Genomic DNA, 23,547 nt, shown 5'->3' with positions numbered 1-23,547 from the left:
AATTATGTATGCTCGCCATCCTCTCCTTCAGGGTTTGGCAAAGCGTATATACACATACTCTTCTTCCACAGCCAGCCCTGCTAACACCAGGGAATAGAGGCAGGTCTTGAAGCACAGGAGACACTAGTTCCACCTGTGGGAAATGAACTCCAGCGCAACCCCCTCTTTGTTTTCCCTCTGCCTTGGCAGGCTTAACCACCTCCTTTACAAGGCAGGTAAATTGTTCATTAGGGCTGAGGTAAAAGGGGGGTGGGAGGTGCCGCAGAAGCTGATTTTTTTTTTTTCCTCGAACGGAGGCTGAGAAGTGCGAAGAACAAACAAGTCAGAGCATTTGTTCAACGGTGTAATCTACACATCAATTATCCTGCCGAGCTAATTAGCACCTCGGCATACCCCAGGTACCTGAGCACTCACACATGCTCGACTCTTTCAAGCCACTGATCAAAAAAAGGAGAGGATTGACAGAAACACGGGAAGGCAGAACCCAAGGGTAGGTGGGGGGAAAAAGCCTTAGATCAAAATTTCCTTTTTACTTACAGTATATGGAGACTACAGAGTGTGAATGAGCATGTGTTGCAGCCATTCACGTCATGCCAATGGAGCTACTCAATTATGTAAGCCATATATATATATATGTATCCATACACACATATGACTGAGTGTATGCCACCTTAGCCGATCGTCAGAAATGTAAATTTTCATCTAGAAGTTCTTTTTACTTTCCTTTGCATGGTGTCAGGTTAATTATCCGAGCGAACCTACTCACTACTTTCAGTAATGCAATACCACTGTGACAACTGACTCCTAAATAAATGTGCACAACAAGACATGAAAAGGTTACACATGAGCTGCATTTATAACTTTTTATTCCATTGCTTTTAGTTTTTATTAACATCGCTCAGGGTGATTTAATACTTGAAACATAATGAAAAAATGAACAAAAACAATTATAAATTCTTTTTAATTTCTTCACCACGATATTTTCTTTATCATTAGAGTATTTTTTTACACCTATCATGCAGCCGTTATGTCTCTGACCCTTATTAATACCTTTATAAGCTGTCATTCTGGGAATTTAAGCCAATTATCTTAGAATTGCACTCATTGTTCAGTGATAGGAACCTCTTTAATGCGTCTTTAATGGAAAATATACAGTTGGGATTGAGGTTTAAGTGGCAGAAATGAAGTGGAATTCTCCGTCATAGACAGAATGAATGAAGTAAATGGATATATTAAAGGCTGCACCTGTAAACATCGAGGTGGTTGCTGTTTTGAACTCTCCAGTTAAGGTCGTAGCTTTCTTATTAAGGTGTAGCACAGTATGTGAAAGAGCCCTAGGTATCCACATCCCCCGCCGCTCCCCCTCCTGCTTCCACCCTCAACTCCCACCATGTAATTAAAAGTGTAGTTTTCGGCCTCCTGCGGCTAGATAAGAAAGACAGGTACAACATGAAAAAAAATGCAACCGGCAAGAGGGGAAAAAAGGAAACAAAATGCCTCGGTCTGCTCCTGTTTACTCCCACCCACGTCATGTATAAGTCATGGGCTCTGGGGCCTCCGACTGCAGCGCTGCCTGTTTGTGCCGTTTACCAAGATCGAGAGAAAGGTTAAGTTGTGTCATCTCGCTGCTGTCTTACACCTGGCGTACCTTGCCGCTAGCACTGTCTAACACACACGCACACGCAGATGTTGGGTGAAAAGGAAGGTGTACAAAATCTCACATCCAGTTGGTGATCACAATAAGGCCATGGATGTGAACTAGTATTGATTCAGAAAAGCATTTATCAATGTTTACATCCCTGAAATATACCTTTTCTTCCTATAGCTTACAGCTGTGTAGAGTGATGTTCACTATATTTACCACAACCTGCAGGCTCTACAGACCTAGGGCTGGGCCATATGGACCAAAAGTCATATCCCGATATATTAAGGCTGAATATCGATATTTACCCTGATAGTTTTATTGTAAAGTGAGAGCATATGTTCAGTCAAAGTCAAAGCCAAATATGACATTTCACAAGTAGTTGTATTGAAACCGTTTATTTAAGTGAACATAAATACTGTATAAGAACAGGAGTACCTTTTATAAAAATCAAAGCTCCATAAAGTGCACATTTAAATAAAGAAAATATGTTAAATAAAAGCCGCAGCTTGCCTGGAGCAATGATCACAGTGCAAATTTGAACTATATCAATATATGCGATATGGTCTAATTCCATAGCACATTTATAAATATATCGATGTATCGCCCAGCCCTATACAGACCCTCCACATTTCACTCATGTGAGAAGAGAGCTTGCAGGAGATGGTTTTGGACACTCAGGTTGTTGCCGTGACAATAAGCTATGCTGTCCAAACTCCTCCCCCCTCCTCCCCTCTTCACTCCCCCCTCTGGCTGACTGGTAGCTAATTGGGAAGTTGGTAACAGTGTCAGAGAGAGTCGCCTTTCTCCAGAGGGCTCTCCCTCTCTGCGAGGGCCCAGGCCACCTCTCCAGTGTGTGTGTGTGTGTGTGTGTGTGTGTGTGTGTGTGTGTGTGTGTACTGATTGGAGAGCCCAGTTTGCCGGTTGCCTGCTGGGGATGAGGCACACACACACACACACACACACACACACCATTTCCTGGTGCTTGTTTGATACCTGGTGGGGATGCTATTCAGGTGACAAAGGTCTCCTCTGTGTGTCTGTGTGTCAGTGTGTGTGTGTGTGTGTGTGTGTGTGTGTGTGTGCGTGCATGTGTGTGTGTGTTGGCGGGGGTAACAGATGTGATTTTACACTCTCATTACCATGTGAATGAGGCCCTGGGCCCCCAGATTGGCTCGGACCAGAGAGGAAGAAGAGGACTAACCCTCCTCATCCCCCCTCCTCACCCTCCTGTGGCCCCTCACCTGGACCCCCTCGCCCCCCCGGTTCATCCTGTCTGATCTCTTTAGTCCATCTGAGGTCTCTGCTTGACTCCCCCATCCATTCCCCCTGAACGCACACACACACTCAGGCACACACACATACACACACATTGATCGACCTTTAAACAGCTGGTGACTGGCAGAGTTTTATGACAGCAAGAGGTCTCACTCTCCCCTGTTTTTTCTTGTCATTGTCGGCCTCAGTTCAAGACGATTTACTTCTAATGTGAAAACAATAAAAAGAAACACAAGTGGTCATCCGCTACACACACAGGAACATAATAACCAGACATTTGAAAAGTCACAAAGTTGTTGCTTTTGAGGAGTATGAGGCCGGAGCGGCGGCGGTGAGAAATTGTTGTTTTAGCTCTCAGGTGCTGTTTTGCTGAGATAAATGTGGCCATGGCCCCGTCACTGTGGACAAGAATGCAAAACAACCTTGGCCAGATCAAACCGGTTGTTTTCACTGCTATCTGGCGGCCGGCTCAACAGTTTTGGTGTCTGAGGAAAAAGGTGAAAGAGTCTGGGATAAATGCCTGTAACAGCTGCTTTGGAAAGAAAGATGATTGCAGCTACTTTTAGAAAAATGAGTCATGCTTTGATCTTGTACTGTTTTGGGGACATTTTTTTTAAATTCAACCCTAACCCTGGCAGTGGTGATGCCTTGCTCAACTCGCAGACCAAATGAGGATACATTTTAATTCATGTCCTCAGTTCCCGAAATGAAGTCTTCCAGCCAGGATTCCCTTGATTTTTTTGCAATATTAAAAGATGAACTTCAAGCAGTGATTAATTCTTTTCTTCCGAAATAGATGCGCAGCATTTGAGAGGAGAAGCCTTCATTTGTTTCTTTCTACCGTCTGGATCTCATTCTCTCTGCTCCCGGTGAAGGAAATCAGCATCAAAAGCTTCTGTTAGCCGGTAATTACAGCTCAGGTTCTGCTTAACTGTTATTAACAAAAAAGTACAGTAATCTGGCCTGGCAGTGCAATATGTTACCGTAGCTTTCTAATTAATCTTACAGGGAGCGTAATAAATTTACAATATCAGATTGGCGCAATACTGTATATAGATTTATTAAAGCTTTTAATCAGTTCTGGCAAAATTAATTTTGCAATGATTGCTTACATTTGAATTTGCATATACTTAGTGCAAGTAATTTATTTTTATAGATTCTTTTTTATTAAAACGAGGCACGTGGGGGCCGTCAGGGATGAAGAATTGCTGGATTTTGCCTCTCTCTGCTGCGAGGGAAAGAGTTCCCTCCTAGGTGCAGGAGAAGGTGACACACCACCTGTCATCATATCATGTGACTGGAGCTGTCAAATAACTTTTCAGGTTGTTTTTCTGCCATTTCTCTCAGTCAGGTACAAGTGTTTTTGTTAGAAATCATTCCTCAGTCAGTGTAGATCTTTCCCTTCGTCACTTTCCTCCTCGTCTCCCTTTTTTCCTCTCTTGTAAATACTCACAATGACACAAGCCTACAGAGAAACACACACTGAGGTACACAGGAACACAGACGTACACTCCCACACACTCACACTTACACACATAAACACACACACACACACACACACACACACAGGAGCGGTGTAGCACTTCCAGGGCAGATAAGAGTGATTCATAAACAGATGAACCCAAAGCAGATGTGTTATCATGGTGGCGCTGCGCACAAAGTACTGCAAGGCCACACCGGCTCTCATGGGGCCTCAAAACACACACACACACACATGAAGCCAGGTTCGGATATTAAACAGTCAGACCTGATAACAGAAGGCTGTGACTATCAATTTGACGCCCCCTCTTCGCTCCGCCTCGAAATCTAACCTGATACGAGGCCATGTCAGCAGATTCCTCCACCTGAGTGTGTGTGTGTGTGTTTGTGTGTGTGTGTGTCTATATGTGTGTGAGTGTTTTGTACATGTGTGAAAAGCGTGTGCTTCTATTTATATAAATGTTCCGCATGCCGCTTCGTCATGTGTGTGTGTGTGTGCGCGTCTATTTTTATGAATGCATGTTGCTGCTGCGTCCTACATGTAGGTGTGTGTATGTGCGTGTTTTTGTGTGTGTAGGCCGGGGCGTGGACTCATGGCATTGAGCCACGGTGTCCCTTTGAGACTGGGCAGGAGGAGGAGGAGGAGGAGTGGAAACGAAGAGAGAGAAAGAGGGAGAGAGAGACTCTGGGCCGTAGAGAAAGAGGAACGATTTAGATAACATTCTCTGCTTTTGGCACACACGTACACACACACGCACACACACACTGCTATCGGAAACACATTATTATTGAAGAGAGCTGACCACAGGAGAACCCTGGCAAGCACCCTGAGATAGGCTCTTATATTTTTCTCCTTCCCCAGGGAAGAATTCATGAATTAAATCTTTCTATTAAAGGTAACCCGTCCCTCCTCCCACAAGAATACAAACCAGAAGACAGAGATTCTTCATTTTAGGGCTTCAACTAGTGATCATTTCCATTATCAATGAATCTCTTGATAATATTTTAGATTAGTCATCAATTATTTAGTCTGTAAAATGTCAAATAATTTAGAAAAATGTCCATTGTAAGGCCCAGGTGATGTCTTTAAAATGTCTTTTAAAAGAGTCTTAAATTAAACATTTAATTTACAATGATGCAAAACAAAAAATAAATTATGAAATAGAATTGTACAATAATGTTTGGTTGCAGATGCAGAAATTTTTTACAATAGCTGAATTGTTGTTGAACTTGTCAGAATAAAAGATGAGCATAAAAAGGTGACGAAAAAAACTTCAACAGCAACTAAAATGTTTTATTTTAAACATTTTTGCCATTTTAACAAAATTGTCAGCATCTCATTTTTTTTTGCTCCTCGAATTATTATATGCATGTTTATGGCATTGAGTATTCAGCTGCAAACACACATGTAAACACGTGCCCATCCCTTTATTATGCCAAGACAGATTCCACACATCTGCTTTATGAGCTGTGTTTTCTACTCTACATTAATGTGCAGGTGCTCTTGTGCTCCTACTGCTGCTGCTCTTTCTTTACAATTTACATTTATACATCGGCGCACACACAAAGCCCCGCAAATTTCAAATAGTTTAAAGTACTCGCTGCATTCATTCAGCTCGGAGCATAAAAAGGGTCTTTATAGTGGAGGGGAAATTAGCAATGGTCTCTCTTATGTGTGTGAGAAGCACCGCTTTCCCTGCGACGACTCCAAAACTGGAAGCAGTTCACCCAGCAAACGTTTTCTTTTTTTCCCTCAGTGTGTGTGTGTATTTGGTTAGTTACAGTAATTACGGCCCAATAACTGACAGCCAAAACCAGGCAGGAGAAAGTAGAAGGGGGCTGTTTTTCCTCAGCCGTGCACAGCCTTGCTGCCGAACATCTGCTGAGAGATTTGCATATTAATTAACCCATATTAACTCTAATTATTCTGGGAAATTATCAAATAAATTAAATTTTCTAATTTTAACCGTTTTTCCCCCCTCTTCCTGTTGCTTGACGTGTGTCAGGGTAACATCAGGAAGCAAAGGGAAGCTCACCTGAGCCGGAATAAAAAATATGTGTTTTTTAACCCCCCTCCCCTCCACACACACAGTTCCTCCCCCCTTTTCCCCTTCCCTACCAACATTTCCCTCCTCTGTTCTTCTTCTCTGAATTCTCCCTCCCACTCTCCTGGCCTGGGAGTCCTGAGGGCAGCCAGGGGAAGCTTTTGTGTGTCTTTTTTATTCTTCTTCTTTGGCTTGTGTGACGAGGAGGAGGGAGGGGGGAGGAGGAGGAGGGGGGAGGTTTACTCCGAACATTTGTTGGAGGCAGGAACATGTGTGAACTGGGGGAGGAGGAGGAGGAGGAGGAGGGGAAGGAGGGGGGGCACAGATGGTGAATCCATGCAGGACCCAGCAAAGGTGGGACCTCTGAGCTGTTGAGCAAACCTTGAAGCTTTCTCTGCCTCCCTCTCCCTCCCCAGCCTGTTGCTCAGGCCTCCTCTGCAAATAAATGGGACTTTAATTGAATTAGAGTCAGAGCTGCTGCGAGGGTCTCCTCACGGACAAAACCCAGCGGCGATTTGACGGATGTGTGCCGACGTACTGGAAGTTTAGCCATAAACAGAAAATAATTTAGGTGTGTCTCAAAGAGAAATCCATTAGCAAAGGAATGAAATAAAAATGTGCGGGTAGAGAATGCATTTTGGGGTTTTTTAGACAAAACTTAGCAAAAGTTCTTCTTTTTTTAGTGCCAGTTCCATGTTTTGGGTTGAAAATGTTAAATTCACTGCATCTTTACGCCTTTTTTTGCGTTTTTTATACTGACATAAGCAAAATTCCTAAAAGAAAATGCTGATTTCCTTAAAAATTCTTTAAAATAGTCAATTTTTATTTATTTTAAACCATGTTCTTCTTAGTTTTGGATACAAGACTTATTAATGTGTTTATTCTGTAAAACTTTCTCTTATTTGCTCCTAATTTATTAAAACTCTCTGAAACACCGAAATTGAAAAACAGTTTTGTCCTCAACAACTCATATCAGTCAAACACACTCACTTCACTTTTCAGCGACACCCCTCCCCCTCTCTATAGACATACGCACACACACACACACACACACACTGCCCAGACAGACACACACACACTCCCAGGTTGCGTTTACACTTCACTGAGTTTTCACCATTCATCGTCTCTCCCAAGTCGCCCCCTCCCCTCCCTGGCCCTCACCCCTCACTCTCTCTCTGTCTCTTTTCAGGGCTTTTGTTTGCCCTCTGCCACCGTCCTTTCACCGACTTGGCCCTGATTTGCCCCTTGTGCTCGATCGCACTATTATACTGAGACAAGATAGCACAAAATATCCAAACATGTCCGCTATTCTTTTGTCTGCCGTGACTTGGGTTTGAGTTCACTCAGACGGCATCAGTGTCCCCTTTTTGAAGGAAAATTATGACCTGGGGAACATTATTTTAAAGACATATAATCTTCAACAGCTTATTTTGTGATTCATCTATATTTTATTTTGCTGATAAAAATGTAAAAAGCTACAGATATGTTTAATATACATCATTTGTTGTGCCTCGGACATTTATTTAAAGGATTTACTTCTCGATGGCCATGTTTTGGATGAGCATGTGTCTGATTTCTTTACTTGGCGTGCCTTAAATTGAAGACAAATGCAAGATTATATTAAAAATTGTGTTCAAAAAGCAAGAGAAAATGCAAGACTCATTCAAAACATGTATAAGAGCTAGTTATTAATGTGAAATGAGGTAACTGCAGTGAGAAAGCATCTTCCTGTAGGTGTGAGCTTTCCATCAGACAGGAGTAAGACTTACCCGGGGAAGTGTTTAAACTGTTGCAGACAGGAACAATGGCAGACAAAAGGTCATCATGAGAATCCACCACCGCCGGCCGTAGCCACAAGGCAGCGACCTCGCTTCCACCTTAATGCCCTCCCACAGACAAACACACACACAAACACACACACAGCGCTCCTCCTGCTTCCCCATCTCCCTCGCAGCCATCCAGGTGATCCGCTTGGCTCACATTCATGAGACAGGGAGCGAGCGTGAGCAGTTATCGTCCAATAGGGAGAATGTCCTGGCTCATTATCGGCGTAGGAGGCCGAGCGTGTCACCTGGAGCTAAGCCCCGACACTCGACTAAAAAGTCAGCCGGGGTTAGCGTGAGAGCGCAAACGTGGGTGTTAGTCATTCTCCCTGCAGCGATCACCTCTACCGCTGGCCCGACGAACAGAAAGAGCGCTCTTTCTCTCTGGCTCTGAGACTCGAGCAGCAAGGGCTTTTAGTGCAGCGTCCTCTGGGCACTGGACGGCTACTTTGGGATCGTTAAATAAATGTGATTATACCTGTTAGCATTGTCAAATGGTTTTCCTCTGCAGAGTGTAGGTGTAACACCTCTGAACCCGGCTCTCAGAAGGAAGATTTCTCTGTTCAAATTCTGGTAAAAGTTTCCCGACATACCTGAAAAAAAACGAATATGTGGGAGATGAAGCCCTTGAAACTTTGACAAATTCACTGAGACTTTTTCGAAACCAGCCACTTTATTTTTCAGAAGTTTGATCAAAGTAAATTCCTTCATCAAAGACGTCCAGCAAATGTGAACACAAGCTCATTTTCTGATTTTATTTTGTGTCACGCACCCTCAGCTGGTAACAAACTCCATACATACCATGCATACATAGCTTTTTTTGATGACAGATGCATGGGGTCAACATCAAAGGCACAAGTTTGTGGCGCAACTTTTTACCCAGTGACTTTGGGCGTCTTTGAATGCAGCATGTGGTCAGACAATTGTTGTCAAATGGACACACGGAGTGAGTTATCTTTTGGTTTTTCAGGAGTCGATTTTGACTCCAACATTAAAGGCTTTTTTGATCACTGGAGCTATTTGTTCGCTGTCAAACCTGACGCTTTGTAAATACAATCATTTTAGATTTGGACTTTGTTTCCCGGCACTAAATTAATTCCACTGGCTTCTCACTATCTGCAGAATACGACTGCCACAGCTGAAGTATTGCCTGTGCTATTGTTTTTTTCTTCATCAAAGAAATGATGAGATTTTAATAAGACTTTCTCCCTTGCTCTCTGGTTCTCTCTCGGGCTGTCACTGCTGATGCTTCTAGCCATACTAATCAATATACAATATTCCTCTCGTCTCTATACTTTTTTTTTGTGAGTGACAGAATAATGCCAGGCCTGTGAAAGGGTTATGTCAGATAGTTTAAAACCCGATATTAAACAAGAATTGCGCTGTTACCAAGTGTCATTTTAATTATCTGCAAACTCAAGTCAAAGAGGCTCCTTTTATTTACCTTAAACGGTGTGAGAAATATAAAAAAAGAGAGAAGAAAGCAGTATCAAACAGGTAGCAGGAGTTTGTAAAACGTCAGGCGTAATTGCTTTTGTTGAGGATGACACTTAAGGTAAGAAAAGGAGAGAAGAGGAGAGGCATTTGAGAAGTAAACATTATCTTTTCTTTGTCTTTCTCTCTCCTCAGCAACACAAAAGGCTGATTAAGAGCGAGGTTCGGGGGGAGCGAAATAACTGCCTGCGAAATATTAGTAGGTTAGAATTACTTTGTTGCGTGACACAATACCAATAGATGCTTCATGCTCGGAGAGGGAGAGGCTCTTGTCAGCGGTGGCACCTAAACAATGGCAGCTTTCTTGACGTTAATACTACGCGTTTGACTTGACGAGCACCCCACTGTCATTTTGCCTTCTTGGAGGTATACGTTGAATGCGGAGGAGACAGCTGACGTTCGGAGAAGATTGCATCTACTGTAGCTTTCAGAGACAGTTCAACGCCCCCGTGCTTAAATTTGTTCAGAAACTTGAGAACAAGACGTCACGAGAGATAGGAAAAAACAGCAGGAGGCAGAAAAAAGCTTCAAAAATAAAATGAAAGCTCCACTTTGCTTCTCCAGGACTTACTTTGAAGACCTAAATTCTCAATCATGCCCTGAAAAGTTTGATGCGCAGAAGGTCCACAATGCTGCATTCCCTCATTCCTATGTGGGCGTATTGAAGTCAGAACGGTGTGCATTGCCGCGGTGGATGTGTTGCTAAACAAAAAGAAGCTCCCTCGCTCCTTTTATTGGGGAAGAATGGGCCCTTTAAAACCTGTCCAGCCTTAGATAATTTCATTCAGCCAGCCCCTGCTCTGCCGTCATTGAATCTGCATCCAGAGATCAGGTTCACAGCGACGGGTTGATAGCTTCCCAAGCCTCTTGGCCTTTTGTTCTACCGGCCCCGCGCGGCTGCCCCCTCCTCTCCTCTGGAAGTTGGGGGGACACAGAGCTGATGGGACATTGCTGAGAAAAGTTCAAAACCTCAGGGGTGACGGCCGCAAATTCCCAAATGATCATTTTGTTGTTTTGAAGGGACGTCGCGTTGATAGATTCTCAAGTTTGACAAACTTTATTAACATTTCTACCATCGAGATGTTAAGTTAAACAGGTAAAAGCTTCCAGCTTAAGCATTTAATGTATAATTTTTCATATAAAGGCACAAAATCAATTGTACCAAGGTAGATGCGGACCACCCAGGAATTCCTAACGTCTCTCTCCACTCCTGGGTCTCCAGCCTCGGTTGCCTTTTTTGTCATCTCCAAGGAGCATTACTGAGTCTGAACTTGCCTAAACCCTTGTGATCACACCTCTTGAAAAGGTTTTGTTTCTTCCGTCGATTGGTATTCGAGGCAGGTCACCGCACTCCCACCCTCCTCCTCTTTCTCCTCCCCCCTCCTGCCTGCCTGCCTGCCTGCCACCCTCCTCCCCCCTCCTGCCTCTCCTCCCACGTTTCAAAGCCCTGTTTTCATTTTAATTTGCACCTGTTGTGCAGTTGTTCGCTGAAGGCAAGTGCAGACCAGTCAATCGTACGGAGACGTGTTAGGAGGAGATGTGGGGAGGCTTATCTTTTGATATGTATAATGTCTCCAGAAATGTCATGCATGAACTTCATCTGCTTGGCACTCTTGATTCTGGGAAAGTTCAAGAGGCAGGCACTTTCAGGCCTTTAGAAGGAAAAATATGGCTCACAAAATGCTGTAAAAAAGCTTGTTTATTACACAATGTGAGGCATTTTGCTTATTATACGCTATTTATGTACATAAAACATGACTTCTGTAAGCTATTAGATATAAATATGTTGATTTTCACCAAAGACTTATGAGCTCGCTGCAGCTTTTTTTATTACTCCGAAACATAAATTCAACTAAAGCACATTAAAAAAAGCCTCCACCTCTTCACTATGGTGGCTCAATGTCTGGGTCCTCCCATGATTGGCTCTTACCACAGCACATTCTTGTACAAGCTGCCAATGAGGTGTGTCCCCATGTGATGCCATGTTTCTGGCGCGCCTAGCACTCCATCTGTACTCCTCCAATAAGTCTTCTAACGTCCCTTTCTGCCACGATTTACGCCGCGGCGAGCATGCGCTGAGAACCTGCCGATGCTGGTGACTAATTTGCACGCAAGCCACCTTTGATTGAGTTCACAGCCCTTATTTACAGGCCTTCTATTTTAAGAAAAGCAGGCATATGTCTGGGACCTGAGTGTTGTGGAACCGGGCGGGCCCTGCTGATGCTGCTCTGGAGTTTTCAGTGTGTGTGTGTGAGGGTGTGTGTGGTATGCATGTCAGCATATGTGTGCACTCAATAGTCCTTAAGGCTCTGTCGTCTCTCTATATTTTCATGTTAGGAAACATTTATATTTATGTTCACGGTTCACCGGAAATGCAAATGTGAAGACATCCGAGGGGTACAAGAGATGAATAATCTAAATTACTATAGGTTAAGCCTTTTGTGTGCATAGCAACAACATTTGTAATATTGTATGTGCTATGCGGAGCATCTCAAACGTGACGGGTATGCTCCGGAGTAGAGCCGTCCTGAAAGGTGCAGCTCGTTGGCATCCGAGGCATGTGAGCAGGACTGAAAATTAGTGGCTATTTTGGCTCGCATCTCCTCGACAGCTGTCTGCCCACCGCTGCGGTTCAGTCACAGATTCCAGTCGCGGATGCTGTAATTGGGGTGTAACCCACAAAAAAAAAAAGAAAAAAAAGAGAAGAAGCGCCTACGCCTTGGACCGAGCAGTGATGTGGGGTGACCTTTTTAATCTGGGAATAAACCTCAATTTCCAAAAAACAAGTTGAAATCCCCTCTCAGATTCTTCTGTCATTTATGTTTAGAGTTTAATCACTCAGCTGACACTCCAGCTCCAAACTAGTTTACGCCTACATTCCTTGATCAATAACATTACAAGCTGCCAGTAATGGCTGGCAACATAGAAACATGAAAAATATGAACCATGAATCAGATGTCCGTGGCATTTTTTTGGATAAAAGTATGATTTGTAGTTGATCATAAGGATGATTTCTCTACTATCCTCCTTGTTTTTGAAATAGTTGTCTAACTTCTGGTCTTATGGGCACCACACTTTAAGATAAGATATGACAGAACTTTATTAATCTCATAGGAAATTCTTGGGCCAGGTTTCATCAAAAATAAAAAAAAATACAACTGAAGCAGTTATCTCTACTCTCTTCAAACATACCAGACTCCATTGATAAAAACACTGATTTTACCTCACAGAACATAGCAGTTGCTGGTTTAATATCTACCTCGATCAGTTAGTTTGTTGGTTGCAGTATTTAACATTTACACGACATTATTTCTCCGTTATTGTTTCCCCAAACTCTCCTGTATTGACCTCCCGTTGTCTCTCTGTGTGTTACAGCTCTGAACTACGAGAATGTAGTGGAGACAGGCTCAGAGACAGAGGAGGAGGACAAGCTGCCGGTGTCCGAGGAAGACCCCCTGATCAACGGCACGGGCAGCCCCGCCAGCCTCACCAACCCCGAGGCCTCGCCGCGCACCGAGAGCCACGGCCTGCTGACCAAGGAGGAGGAGGACGACGAGATGCGGGACAGCGGCGTGGAGCACATCTGGCCCGACAACGACATGCTCAGCGCCTCGGTCGACGGTACTGGTGAGTGTCTTGAATCAAAATTAACTTTTAATGATTGAAATAAATTCCAAGAACTCACTAAATGCGCAGCATATGGAGGGATTTGATCCAAAATGAGATATCTGTTAAAAATGTCACATGCAATCTAATAAAGCAAGAATCTCAAAATTAAGTGGTGGGTGATTAAAGTAAGGTGTCGTAAAATGATAAAATATAATGATAAACTGTTCCAAAAACCCTTGTTTTTCAATATTTCTCACACTGACAGACATTTCAATCACCTCTAGCTTCTGTTCCACCAGATGTGTGGGGTTCAGGTGAGCTGTCAATCACAAAATCTACCACTAAGCTGACTTTCAGATACTTTATAGCAAATGTGTACACATCCTGCCACTCGTGGTGTCGTCTTATGCCGTAAACCCCACCCATCTGGTGCCCGAGTAGACTTAAACAAACCCCACGAATCGTTGTGCAAACACGTCTTGAGCCAGGTCTGACGGTGAAGCCCCAGTGATGCTCCCTCAGCAGACAGACATGATAAACAGTTTCTCTGTGAGCGACAGAGACCATTTGGTTCATGCTTAGAGAAAAGTCCCGCTCTGAGCCAAACAACAAAAAATATTTACAGTAATGTATAACCTCACAAAAAAAGCCTGAGAGCTGCAGAAAATGAAAAGCACCAGAATGTGCTCGATGTGATTCATTGTTTCAGTTGCAGATTCTGCAGGAGATGCAAGACAAGCGAGGCTACTTTTACTCAAACCGTATCACTGTTTGTGGTATTTGAACACAGCAGTGACTGATGCTGTGTAATACCTCCTCCCTAACAAGCTGCTTAATCCCAGGCAGGTGATACCTTCCCAAACTTGACTGACTTATCGTCTTTTGTTGAGCAACTCAGATTGCAGGGGCCCCAGTCACGGATGCTTGAAAGATAAATACTTTTAATTAGGGGGCAGGGTATAATCATTAAAGGAAGCCAGACTGCTGCAAAAAGTCATTAACAATCTTAAATGAAATTTTTATTTTTATGATAGCCATTTACATGTATAATAAGAGTCAATGATTCTTGGAAGCATGTGACAGGAACAGAGTATGGCGAGAAGTCATGTAAGACAGCCAATTTAAATGAGCAGGGCTTCGCTATTCATTTCTGCTAATGAACTAGCTGTGCACAGTGCCGAAAAACGGAGGAACATTCAGCAGTCTTAAATTTTAATATGGGGGAAAATTGCACATTTATTAGTGGGATGAAAAAAGCTTAGTGGGTATCAACATTTGCTTCTCCTAAATAACAGTTCGTATTGGCTCCTTAAGGGGGGAGAAAGAAAAGACAGTTTGGTAAATAAATCAAGATAAAGGATAAACAAGCTGTCGTTGCATACGGTAATTGTTTATTTGATAAAGACCCGCGGTGCCATAATGTCTGTAATTCAACTATGTTGCAATTCCCAGATAATATGCTTCTTGTGTGATAAAGTGTCTGACATATTTCGGAGAGCAAGTCAAGTTCATTAGAGCGTTTGGGAGTCTCTTTCCCAATCTTGCGGGTGCTGTGTTTCCCAGCCTGCTTTTTTTTTTCTTCCTCGGTGCCTAAGTGTCTACAGTGATACCTCAGCACATAACTTAGGCCTGAGATAAGTTAGCACCCCCCTCCTTTCTACTCCAACTGATTTGGTCGTCACTCCCCTATCAAGAGTTTTTACGCAGGTCTTGGAAGTGTGAGTGAATGTAATGTCTTCAGGAGATTGGGAATTGCAGTAAAATCTCACAAAAGTGTGGACAAACGCGCCCAAAAACACAAACAGACACTCTGAGGACTCATTTTATGCGCTGCGATGCTTTAAAAGTGTCTTTAGCAATAGATCAAGATGATTTTCTGAGACATAACTATCGCATGTAAGAGAGAAAGTTTATCGCCGAGCCTCTTCTGATTCCAGGGCACAATCAGAGTCTTGTGTCTGGCGTTGTCCTTGACATTCCTTCATCCCACAGTGAGGCTGGACGCGATGTGCTGGAAAGCATGACATCATTATCACTGACAGACATTTTCAAATAAATCACCTGCGTTCTCCCTTTGCCCTTTTTAAACTCCTCTCGAGGGCGTCAGAAGGATTTCTGACTTAACATTGCAGCAATCACACGCTGCAGAAATCCCACTTTTTCCTCATTTGCTGGAGTATAGAGGCACTTTCTGCTCCATCCTCATTTGAAAAAAGAACTTATGTTTTACGGCATTGTTGCCAAATGTGTCCTTCTGTTTTTGATAAAACAGCGGTTCTTGTTTTCTTTGCACATTTATCAAGTTTTGGAGTTATTAATTTGTCATTTAAACACCTAGTGCATCCAGGAGTTTCCCACATTTTTCAATAAGTGCAGTGTTTCAGATGCTTTTCCATCCTGCCAAGAAAAAAAAAAACACTGTATTCTTTGGCTGTAAAATGATCACATTTGAAGGGATGGAACACTGACATGAAATATCTGCTATTGACAACTTCAGTGTAAAAATATCAGAGGTGGCATTAGCTTTCAGAAAGCTGTTTTAGTCCGATCTTGTTTTGTGACTGAGATTCTGAAGCCATTGTGTGCATACGAGACAGATTCAGGATAAATGAGGCCAAACGGGCAACGGCAGGACTTTAAAGCGCCTGCGACTGCGGTGACCGGCCATAAAAATAGGAATGTTTTCAAAATAAACAGCATCAGAGCTGCTATGAAAATAGGTGGAATTACGGTCTGGCCAAGGTATTCTGGACTCCTCCTGAGTCTCAAACCTCAACATCGCTCTTCAAGGAGGTGTGTACCTTACTGCCTCACGTCCTCTGTGATTTACTACTGACAAAACACACTTTTCCAGCATTTAGTGGACAGATTCATCCAAAATGCTTTCCACTACCAAAAATAGGCGCATTTTTGTGGCATAAATGACTCCAGGAGAAATCGAATCCCTCTTTTTTCCCCCTTTTTTTACACTACTTGTGACATTTTTTATATGTTGTGAAAAGTTAAAGAAACAAAGGTCATGTCTTATAGAATGTGTGTGTAAAGGAGGCTCTGCAGCAGCAACATTAGTGCCTTTTCTTACTATAGAAGGACCAGGCACCCAAGTCACCACAATGACACTTTGTCCCTTTTGAATGTAGCTCAGGACTGGCATGGATTCATGCATGAATGTGTGCCAGAGGCCGTAGCAGAGAGGTGTACACGGTATTAGCCTACCTCCTACTGGAAGCAGCCGTTCCTCCCTTCAGACCACAGATAACAAAAGTTTTCCAAGGTAAATAGGGGAGAGTGGAGGGCCAGTAAATCCCAGTGGTCATCCCCTTGCGTCAGACCAAAAGTATGCAGCCAAATTTGATTACCCAAAGCAAACACAGTGCCTACGAGGACACAGAAATGTGAGGGAGTTTTGACCATGTTCAGCGTGAAAGTGGGGAGGTTTTCATACATGCTGATATCTGATACTTGTGGGTATATTTTAATCTTTGGTGGAGGTTTTTTTTATCTGTTTTGTTTTGTCAAAGCTTAATTTATGTTGTTTAAAACCCATTCATTTTCTCATACTGCAACTGTGGTTTGGATGCTGTTTGGCAGACGTGCAATCAAATGTACAGAAAAAAAAGTAGAGGGAAAAAAAATCCTCGCAAGGGGAAAGTTAAACTAGGACATAACCCTCCAGAAGAGTCTGTCATTATTCTGTGAAGCCATTGACAGGGGTATTTATCATTTCGCCGCAGAAGCCAAATCTTTAATTTCAAGAAAACCCGGAATTGCAAGCCTTAGAAAGCATTCCACAACTATTAAACCCATTGTCTTCAACTAAAAATAAAAAAATGTTTTGCTTCTGGCTTTTGTGTAGCAGGATAACATTATTATAAACAATACACCCACCACCTTTCCTGTAATATCTCAGCCAGGTTTCTGTAATGTAGGCGCTCATCCTTGTTTAATAGCTGAGGGAGAGTCAGATACATCAGATCCTGCTGTGGACTGGTGAAAAAAAATCATACAATGCAACACTTGTAACATCTTTGCAGGAGCAGCAGAGCAAGAACAGATGCGTGTAAGGCACACAATGCAGGTTTTTTGTTGCCTTTTTTTTTTTAACACAAAGCCCCCATGTTCTCGGAAGCACCTTGATTTAATTTTTACCGACGAGGCAGGAAGGAGGGACCAGGGACTTCTTAAGCTGATTGTCCAGTCAGTGTCCTCCCGTCGACCGTGGACGGATGAATTTGTCAGAAGAGGGTTTGTTTACGAGCCTGTCAATCCAACCTTTATTTACAACCACCTCACCTGTGCCAGGACCATATCTGCCCGTCTGCACAGACTGGGGCCATTATCCTGATTGGCAGTAAGAACCTGTTCTGTAGAACCAACGCTCCTGCAGGGTTAGTTATTCAAACATTTCTCAGAGCCAGAGGTTCTCTGGGGGGCAGAAATAACCTGATTGGTTCATGTTAATCTCTGTGGGTGGGAACCAAAAACACAGTGGGCCCCTTAGGGTGCCATCTAACAATAAACATAAATATGGGCCATAATAAGTTGACATATGGGGTAATTTTTGGGGGAGGACAGTCTAGATTTAAAGACGTCTAGGTGTCTAAATTGGTGGTTCTCAATCAAATGTAGCCCAGTTTTTAAAGCTGTCCATTCATTGGGCTTTGGTCTAACATACTTCACCAGACAACATTAATCCTTTGTCTCCACCCACCTGAGGTTTACCCCAACCAATGAGGTTATTTTTGCCCTGAGAAATGTTTGTGCAACTAAAACTCTTAATTTGTGGTTCAGGGTTTATTCTTCTTAGTTGGTAGCGAGGCACTAACTCTCTGTTAGGGGTTGTGGCAAATCAAAAAAATGTGTGCGCTCACAATACTCGGAGCAGCTTTGGAGAACAGCATCCACCAAATGACATATGATAAAACAAGCGTGATCCTGCATGCAGAGGATTGCAGCGGCGTCACAGCCAGGGAGTAATAAGCTCAGCCTGCGTGTTGGCTGGAGTTCTATGATTGCTCAGGTGGATGTGCTCCGTGTTGTATTTAATCGCTCTGTTTGGCGATTGAAGCTTTCTTCGCCTCCCCCACCGCTTGTTGTCATGTTAAAGGTAAATAAGTCACTGTCTGGCCCAGATGATAGCATTCATTAAGCATGCCGAACAAAGCCGTGGCGCGCTGCGATGCACAGCGGTGCCTTTATTGCTTTCTCCATACCTTCTTCTTAAAGGCCTCATTGTCAGCGTTTGTTGGTTTGTATGGTGCACCGAAGTACTCACCCCTCCTTCTCTTCCCCCCATACCCCTTTTTCTCTTCTTCTCTGTTTCTGTGCAGATGAAATAAAAGATGATTTTGACACCCTGGGGCCTGATGCCACTTTGCAGGCAGTTGGAAACGGTACAGGTGAGTAGACTAAGGATGCTGAATGTGTTTCTTGCTCTTTCCTCTTGTAGTCCGTCCCAATCTTTTTGACTTAAAAAAAAAGCAATATCTACTTGCAACTAGAGGTGGGTGATATATATCGTCTATGATAATATCGTTATTATTGGTTTGACGATATGCAATTTTGCATTATCGAGTTTCAAAGGATATCGTCAGATTATCATTATCGGAAAATTAAAAAAATAATAGATTAGAGAGAATAGAGAATTTTTTTTGCCCATATCACCCACCCCTACTTGCAACATATCCTAAGTCTGATTTTTCAGAACCTTTACTCGTACAAAGGAAAGCTATAAATGTGGAACATATGCATTGATCAGTTAGACTTTTGTATTTTCAGTTCAAAGATGCAATATATATTTAAATATTTGACATCCAGATATGAACCAAAAGTCATATCCCGATATATTTAGGCTGAATATCGAAATACGATATATATCCCAATATTTTTATTGCAAAGTGAGAGCAAATGTTCAGTCAAAGTCAAAGCCAAATATGACATGTCACATGTAGTTTTATTGAAACCATTTATTTAAGTGAACATAATTACTGTATGACAACAGGAGTACCTTTTAAAAAAAAAAATCAAAGCTCTATAAAGTGCACATTTAAATAAAAAGAAAATATCTTAAATAAAAGCAGCAGCTTGCCTGGAGCAAGGATCACAGTGCTAATTTGAACTATATTGATATATGCGGTATGGTCTAATTCCATATCACATTTAAAAATGTATCGATGTATCGCCCACCGCTACATCCATATTTATGGTCATTCAAAACACGACCAACCCAATGAGCTGTTCTCATTCTCCCTGGTGAGCTAAGTGAGCCTCAGTATGTGTTTGTGTCCCGTTGCCTACTCCTGGTGGAACCGAACCCTACCTGCCATTTTCCATTAAGCCACCGAAGCTGATTTGCAGCCTCCCTTCCATGATATCATCCTGGCCACCCTGACAACTGGCCCTGCACGCTGTTATGGTAAACCAAACTCACCCCACAGAACGCCACGCAGCCCTGCCTCAAAACCCTCCCTTCAGCTTTAATTACGATTACTTTATGCTCGTCGTGGTGTTTTCTTCTTCACTTTCTTCTCTCGCTCTCTATGTTCTGAAAATCCAAGCACAGCAAATGTTTTCCATTTTCACTGCTTTAAGGAGTTTTGGAAACAATACTGTGGCACCACTGTGGAAGCTCCCCGCCACTAGATCACATGTGATTTCATTTAAAGCCATGAGCAGTTTGATCACGTTGCAGTGCCAAAGCACACTTTGATCCAGGTGATTTCCTGCACTGGAGAGAAAGTTTCTCCTTAAAGGAACATTTTACGAGAAAAATAATAAGAATCCTGGTGGGTTGCATTTACTTAAACATAAAAAAAACAATTAATTCCTCTAAAGACTTTTAGGTTTTAGTCAAGATGTGATTGCTTCACCCAGGTCAATCATCAGTCAACCTTAAAAACACTATTATCACAACATTCAGTCTCTCGCAATTAGCTTAGCAATCTTCAGAAGCCCCCAAGAATCATCTAATGAGAATGCTGTATATTATTCTATCACGGTTATCAAAAGTGATCCATTGGCACCGATGACATTTCTGTGCCATTTTTGACAACCAAATATCTACTACCTTGACCTTTCGCAAATTGGACCGCAAAGTCATCACGGCCGAACAAATCGCTCTTTAAAGCTCACCTTGGCTCACAGTCTAAAAGCCTAATTAACAGGGGATGAAGTCTGATGAGACGTCACTCGGTTTTTGGTTCAACATAGCCAAACAGCCTCCAGAATTTCTTCAGGTTGTAAACAGCGTTCGTGTGTGTGAATGTGTGTTTTTTGAAAGTCAGCCATCCCCTTGACTAATGAAGGCTGCTGATTTCTTTTAGCTCCGGTTTGTTTTTGGAGGCAGCTATCTCCACACTGCAGCTTAAGAGTTTCCCTGAAGAGAAGGGACTGGGAAATAATTTGAGAAAACGCATTGTGTGGCCTCAGCACTTTGGCTGGCTTAAGATACATTCTGCTCAGCTATGGCAAAGCATGTCTCCCTTTTTTTTCTCCGCTTCTTTTTTTTTTTTTTTGCTTGTGGTTTGGCCCCGGTAATCTGTTCAACACAGAATCAACAAAAGCCACAGTCTCTTGATTGACCTTATATGTGAAAGTCGATACAAAGGAACGTGGCTCTGTTGCTGATTAAGCTAGGCTTGTGTATGTATGTATATATGTGTGTGTGAGTGTGTTTCCTTTTTTATTTTACAGTCCTAAACTCAAAATCAGATTTAATGTCATGAGTAAATTAGGTCAGTGAAGTTTTTTTACACGTTGCTCCTCAGCAGCTCATGGTAGCGCGTTTATCTCTGACTTTTGGCCGGATTAAGTTACAATTCTTATTTTAGCCGGCATGGCGTGACAAGCAAACCCAGTAATTTAGATGTATTCTCCCCAAAGCACGGCTGTAATGTTTTAGGGTGGCTGTCTTCATCGCATTTCCACCAAGATGTTCCCAATATCCTCCTGTAAGACATTTCTCAGGGGAAGAAATGAATCCAATTTATTCCTCCCCCTCTCTTTCTATCGGTCCCCTCCTTCACTGACTCCTCTCTCTCTCTTCCTCCCCTTCAGTCAAGAGCGTCGATTGCACTTCAGAGTTTGAGGACTTCTTTGCCAAGCGGAAGCTGGACGACAGCGACAGTCATGTGGTGAGCATCGCAGAGTACCTGCAGCGGGGCGACACCGCCATCATCTACCCAGAAGCCCCGGAGGAGCTGTCCCGCCTGGGCACGCCAGAGGCCACCGGTCCAGAGGAGAACGGTACGAATCCTGTCGGGGCCGGAGGGAGGGTCAAAGGGGAAAAGTTTTTTACTGGGAGACTGTTGGTTCAACTCTAAAGTTAGCTTCTGTTAGCCAAACTTAGACTCTATAAGCTACAGGTCCAGTTGTAGCAGCAAAACGTGTGTTGAGTTGAGAAATTTCACATTTTATTACTTAAGTAATAATTAATATGAATTAATATTAAGTACATATTTGAAGCATTTAAAAAAATTGCTACTAAAAATGTTTGCATAAGCAGATATTTCCATTTGAATTTATTTAATTAATTTTTTTGGACAGTCCAACAATCAAACTGCCGTTGGGTTGTTTTGATTAATATTTACATGTTTTTAAAATAAAAAATGTTTTAAATCATGTATTTTTATTGTGCCATCTAGGGAAAATCAACCAAAATGGTTTATTCATCTTTAAAAAAAATATTTTTTGCACACAAAAATACCATATTAACACCAGTATTGATGATTTATATATATAATATATATATAATATATATATTTTTCAATAGCCCCAGAGAAATGTTGTACGTTTCCTTTCATATTCCAATAAAAAAAAAAAACAGGGTTAATATGAAATGCAGGCTCCCCTTTGAGCACGAACGTTTCAGTAACAGAACATGTGTGCTCAGCTAACCTCCCTTGTACCAGCAAAGGTTATAAAAAAAAGAAAGAACAGGAGTCTGGGCAGAGCAGCAGCAGCTCTTCCCGCTGACACAAGCGGGCAGCTGTTGGTCCCACAGATTCACCGGATGCCTTGGTGTTTACCTACAGTCTTAAGCAACAGCTGGGCAGGGGCTTGAAATCAGATAGTGCACCTCTGAAGCTCCCCGGAGGGAAAAAACTGGGGGGGTTTGAATTGGAAAGGGCTTATGATTCATGCTGCAGATATGATGAACGTGTCGGTGGGAATGGCATTAAAAAGTGAGAAGCAATTAGGGAGGTACAGGGAGTTATCTGTGTGTGCCACTTATGTGTTCGTGTACATACAGTGCATGTGTCTGTTTGTTACTATGTCAAGGAAACTGAGAATGTAAAAGTGTGTGTGTGTGTGTGTGTGTGTGTGTTTGTGTGAGGAGTCGGGAGGAGGTCGTAGTGCAGCGGATGCCAGCCTGACACTGTGGCTCTCATGTGGAGCAGATTGCAGAGATAACTCCCATACCACTCTGGGCAGCCCGCCCGTTAGCTGCCATTGATTCGCTGACCTTTTGGCCCGCTTTCCCTTCCCCTTCCTCCTCCTTCTCCCCTTTCTCCCCCTCCTCCCGCTGTCTCCCGTGCAGACCTGCCACCTGGAACGCCAGATGCCTTCGCCCAACTGTTGACCTGCCCCTACTGCGACCGGGGCTACAAGCGTTTGACATCGCTGAAGGAGCACATCAAGTACCGCCATGAGAAGAACGAGGAGAACTTCGCCTGCCCCCTGTGCAACTACACGTTTGCTTACCGCACTCAGCTTGAGCGGCATATGGCCACACACAAGCCTGCAAGGGATCAGGTTAGGGGGATTTTAATTTTTTTCTTCTTCATCCTTCACTTCTCTTTCTATTTTTCTCCTCCTCCTCCTCCTCTTCTCTGTCCCCTGTTTCATTTGATTTCTAATGTGCTCTGATCCCTCGGAGAAGAGAGATCATTTTTTCTGATTGGCAATCATTATTAATTTTTCATGGCATTTTGAAGATGCAGATCCTTTAATGGTAATAACTTTAATTGAGGCCCTAAATGGTTTTTTGATGGCCCTCCCTGATATAATTTTCCAGTCTCGTGTTCACGATCGAATGATTGTGTGAATTTCCAATTTGGAAATTTTTATCAGCTCCTTAACTTCACTTCACTCCTGGCCTTTAATGTTCTTCTGGTGCAGCATTCAGTCGTAGTACTCCATCAAAGCCCACCCCTCCCCCCACTTCTAATTTCATGCA

General features: G+C 42.9%; 1 protein-coding gene across 4 annotated transcripts in view; it reads left to right on the top strand.

Moving 5' to 3' along the window:
* Positions 1–23,547, top strand: part of zeb2b (zinc finger E-box binding homeobox 2b) — an 86,181-nt gene that overhangs the window by 51,069 nt on the left and 11,565 nt on the right. For all 4 annotated transcript variants that reach the window (XM_059327512.1, XM_059327515.1, XM_059327514.1 and 1 more), the window contains exons 3-6: positions 13,137–13,388; positions 18,701–18,769; positions 21,426–21,614; positions 22,909–23,123. In XM_059327512.1, coding sequence (XP_059183495.1) covers positions 13,137–13,388; positions 18,701–18,769; positions 21,426–21,614; positions 22,909–23,123 — 725 coding nt within the window. The remainder of the gene's footprint in view (positions 1–13,136; positions 13,389–18,700; positions 18,770–21,425; positions 21,615–22,908; positions 23,124–23,547) is intronic.

The sequence above is a fragment of the Centropristis striata genome, chromosome 24 (assembly GCF_030273125.1).
Source record: "Centropristis striata isolate RG_2023a ecotype Rhode Island chromosome 24, C.striata_1.0, whole genome shotgun sequence".
Classification (NCBI taxonomy): Eukaryota; Metazoa; Chordata; class Actinopteri; order Perciformes; family Serranidae; genus Centropristis; species Centropristis striata.
The sequence above is the reverse complement of the archived record's forward strand: the minus strand, read 5'-3'. Positions and strand labels throughout refer to the sequence as shown.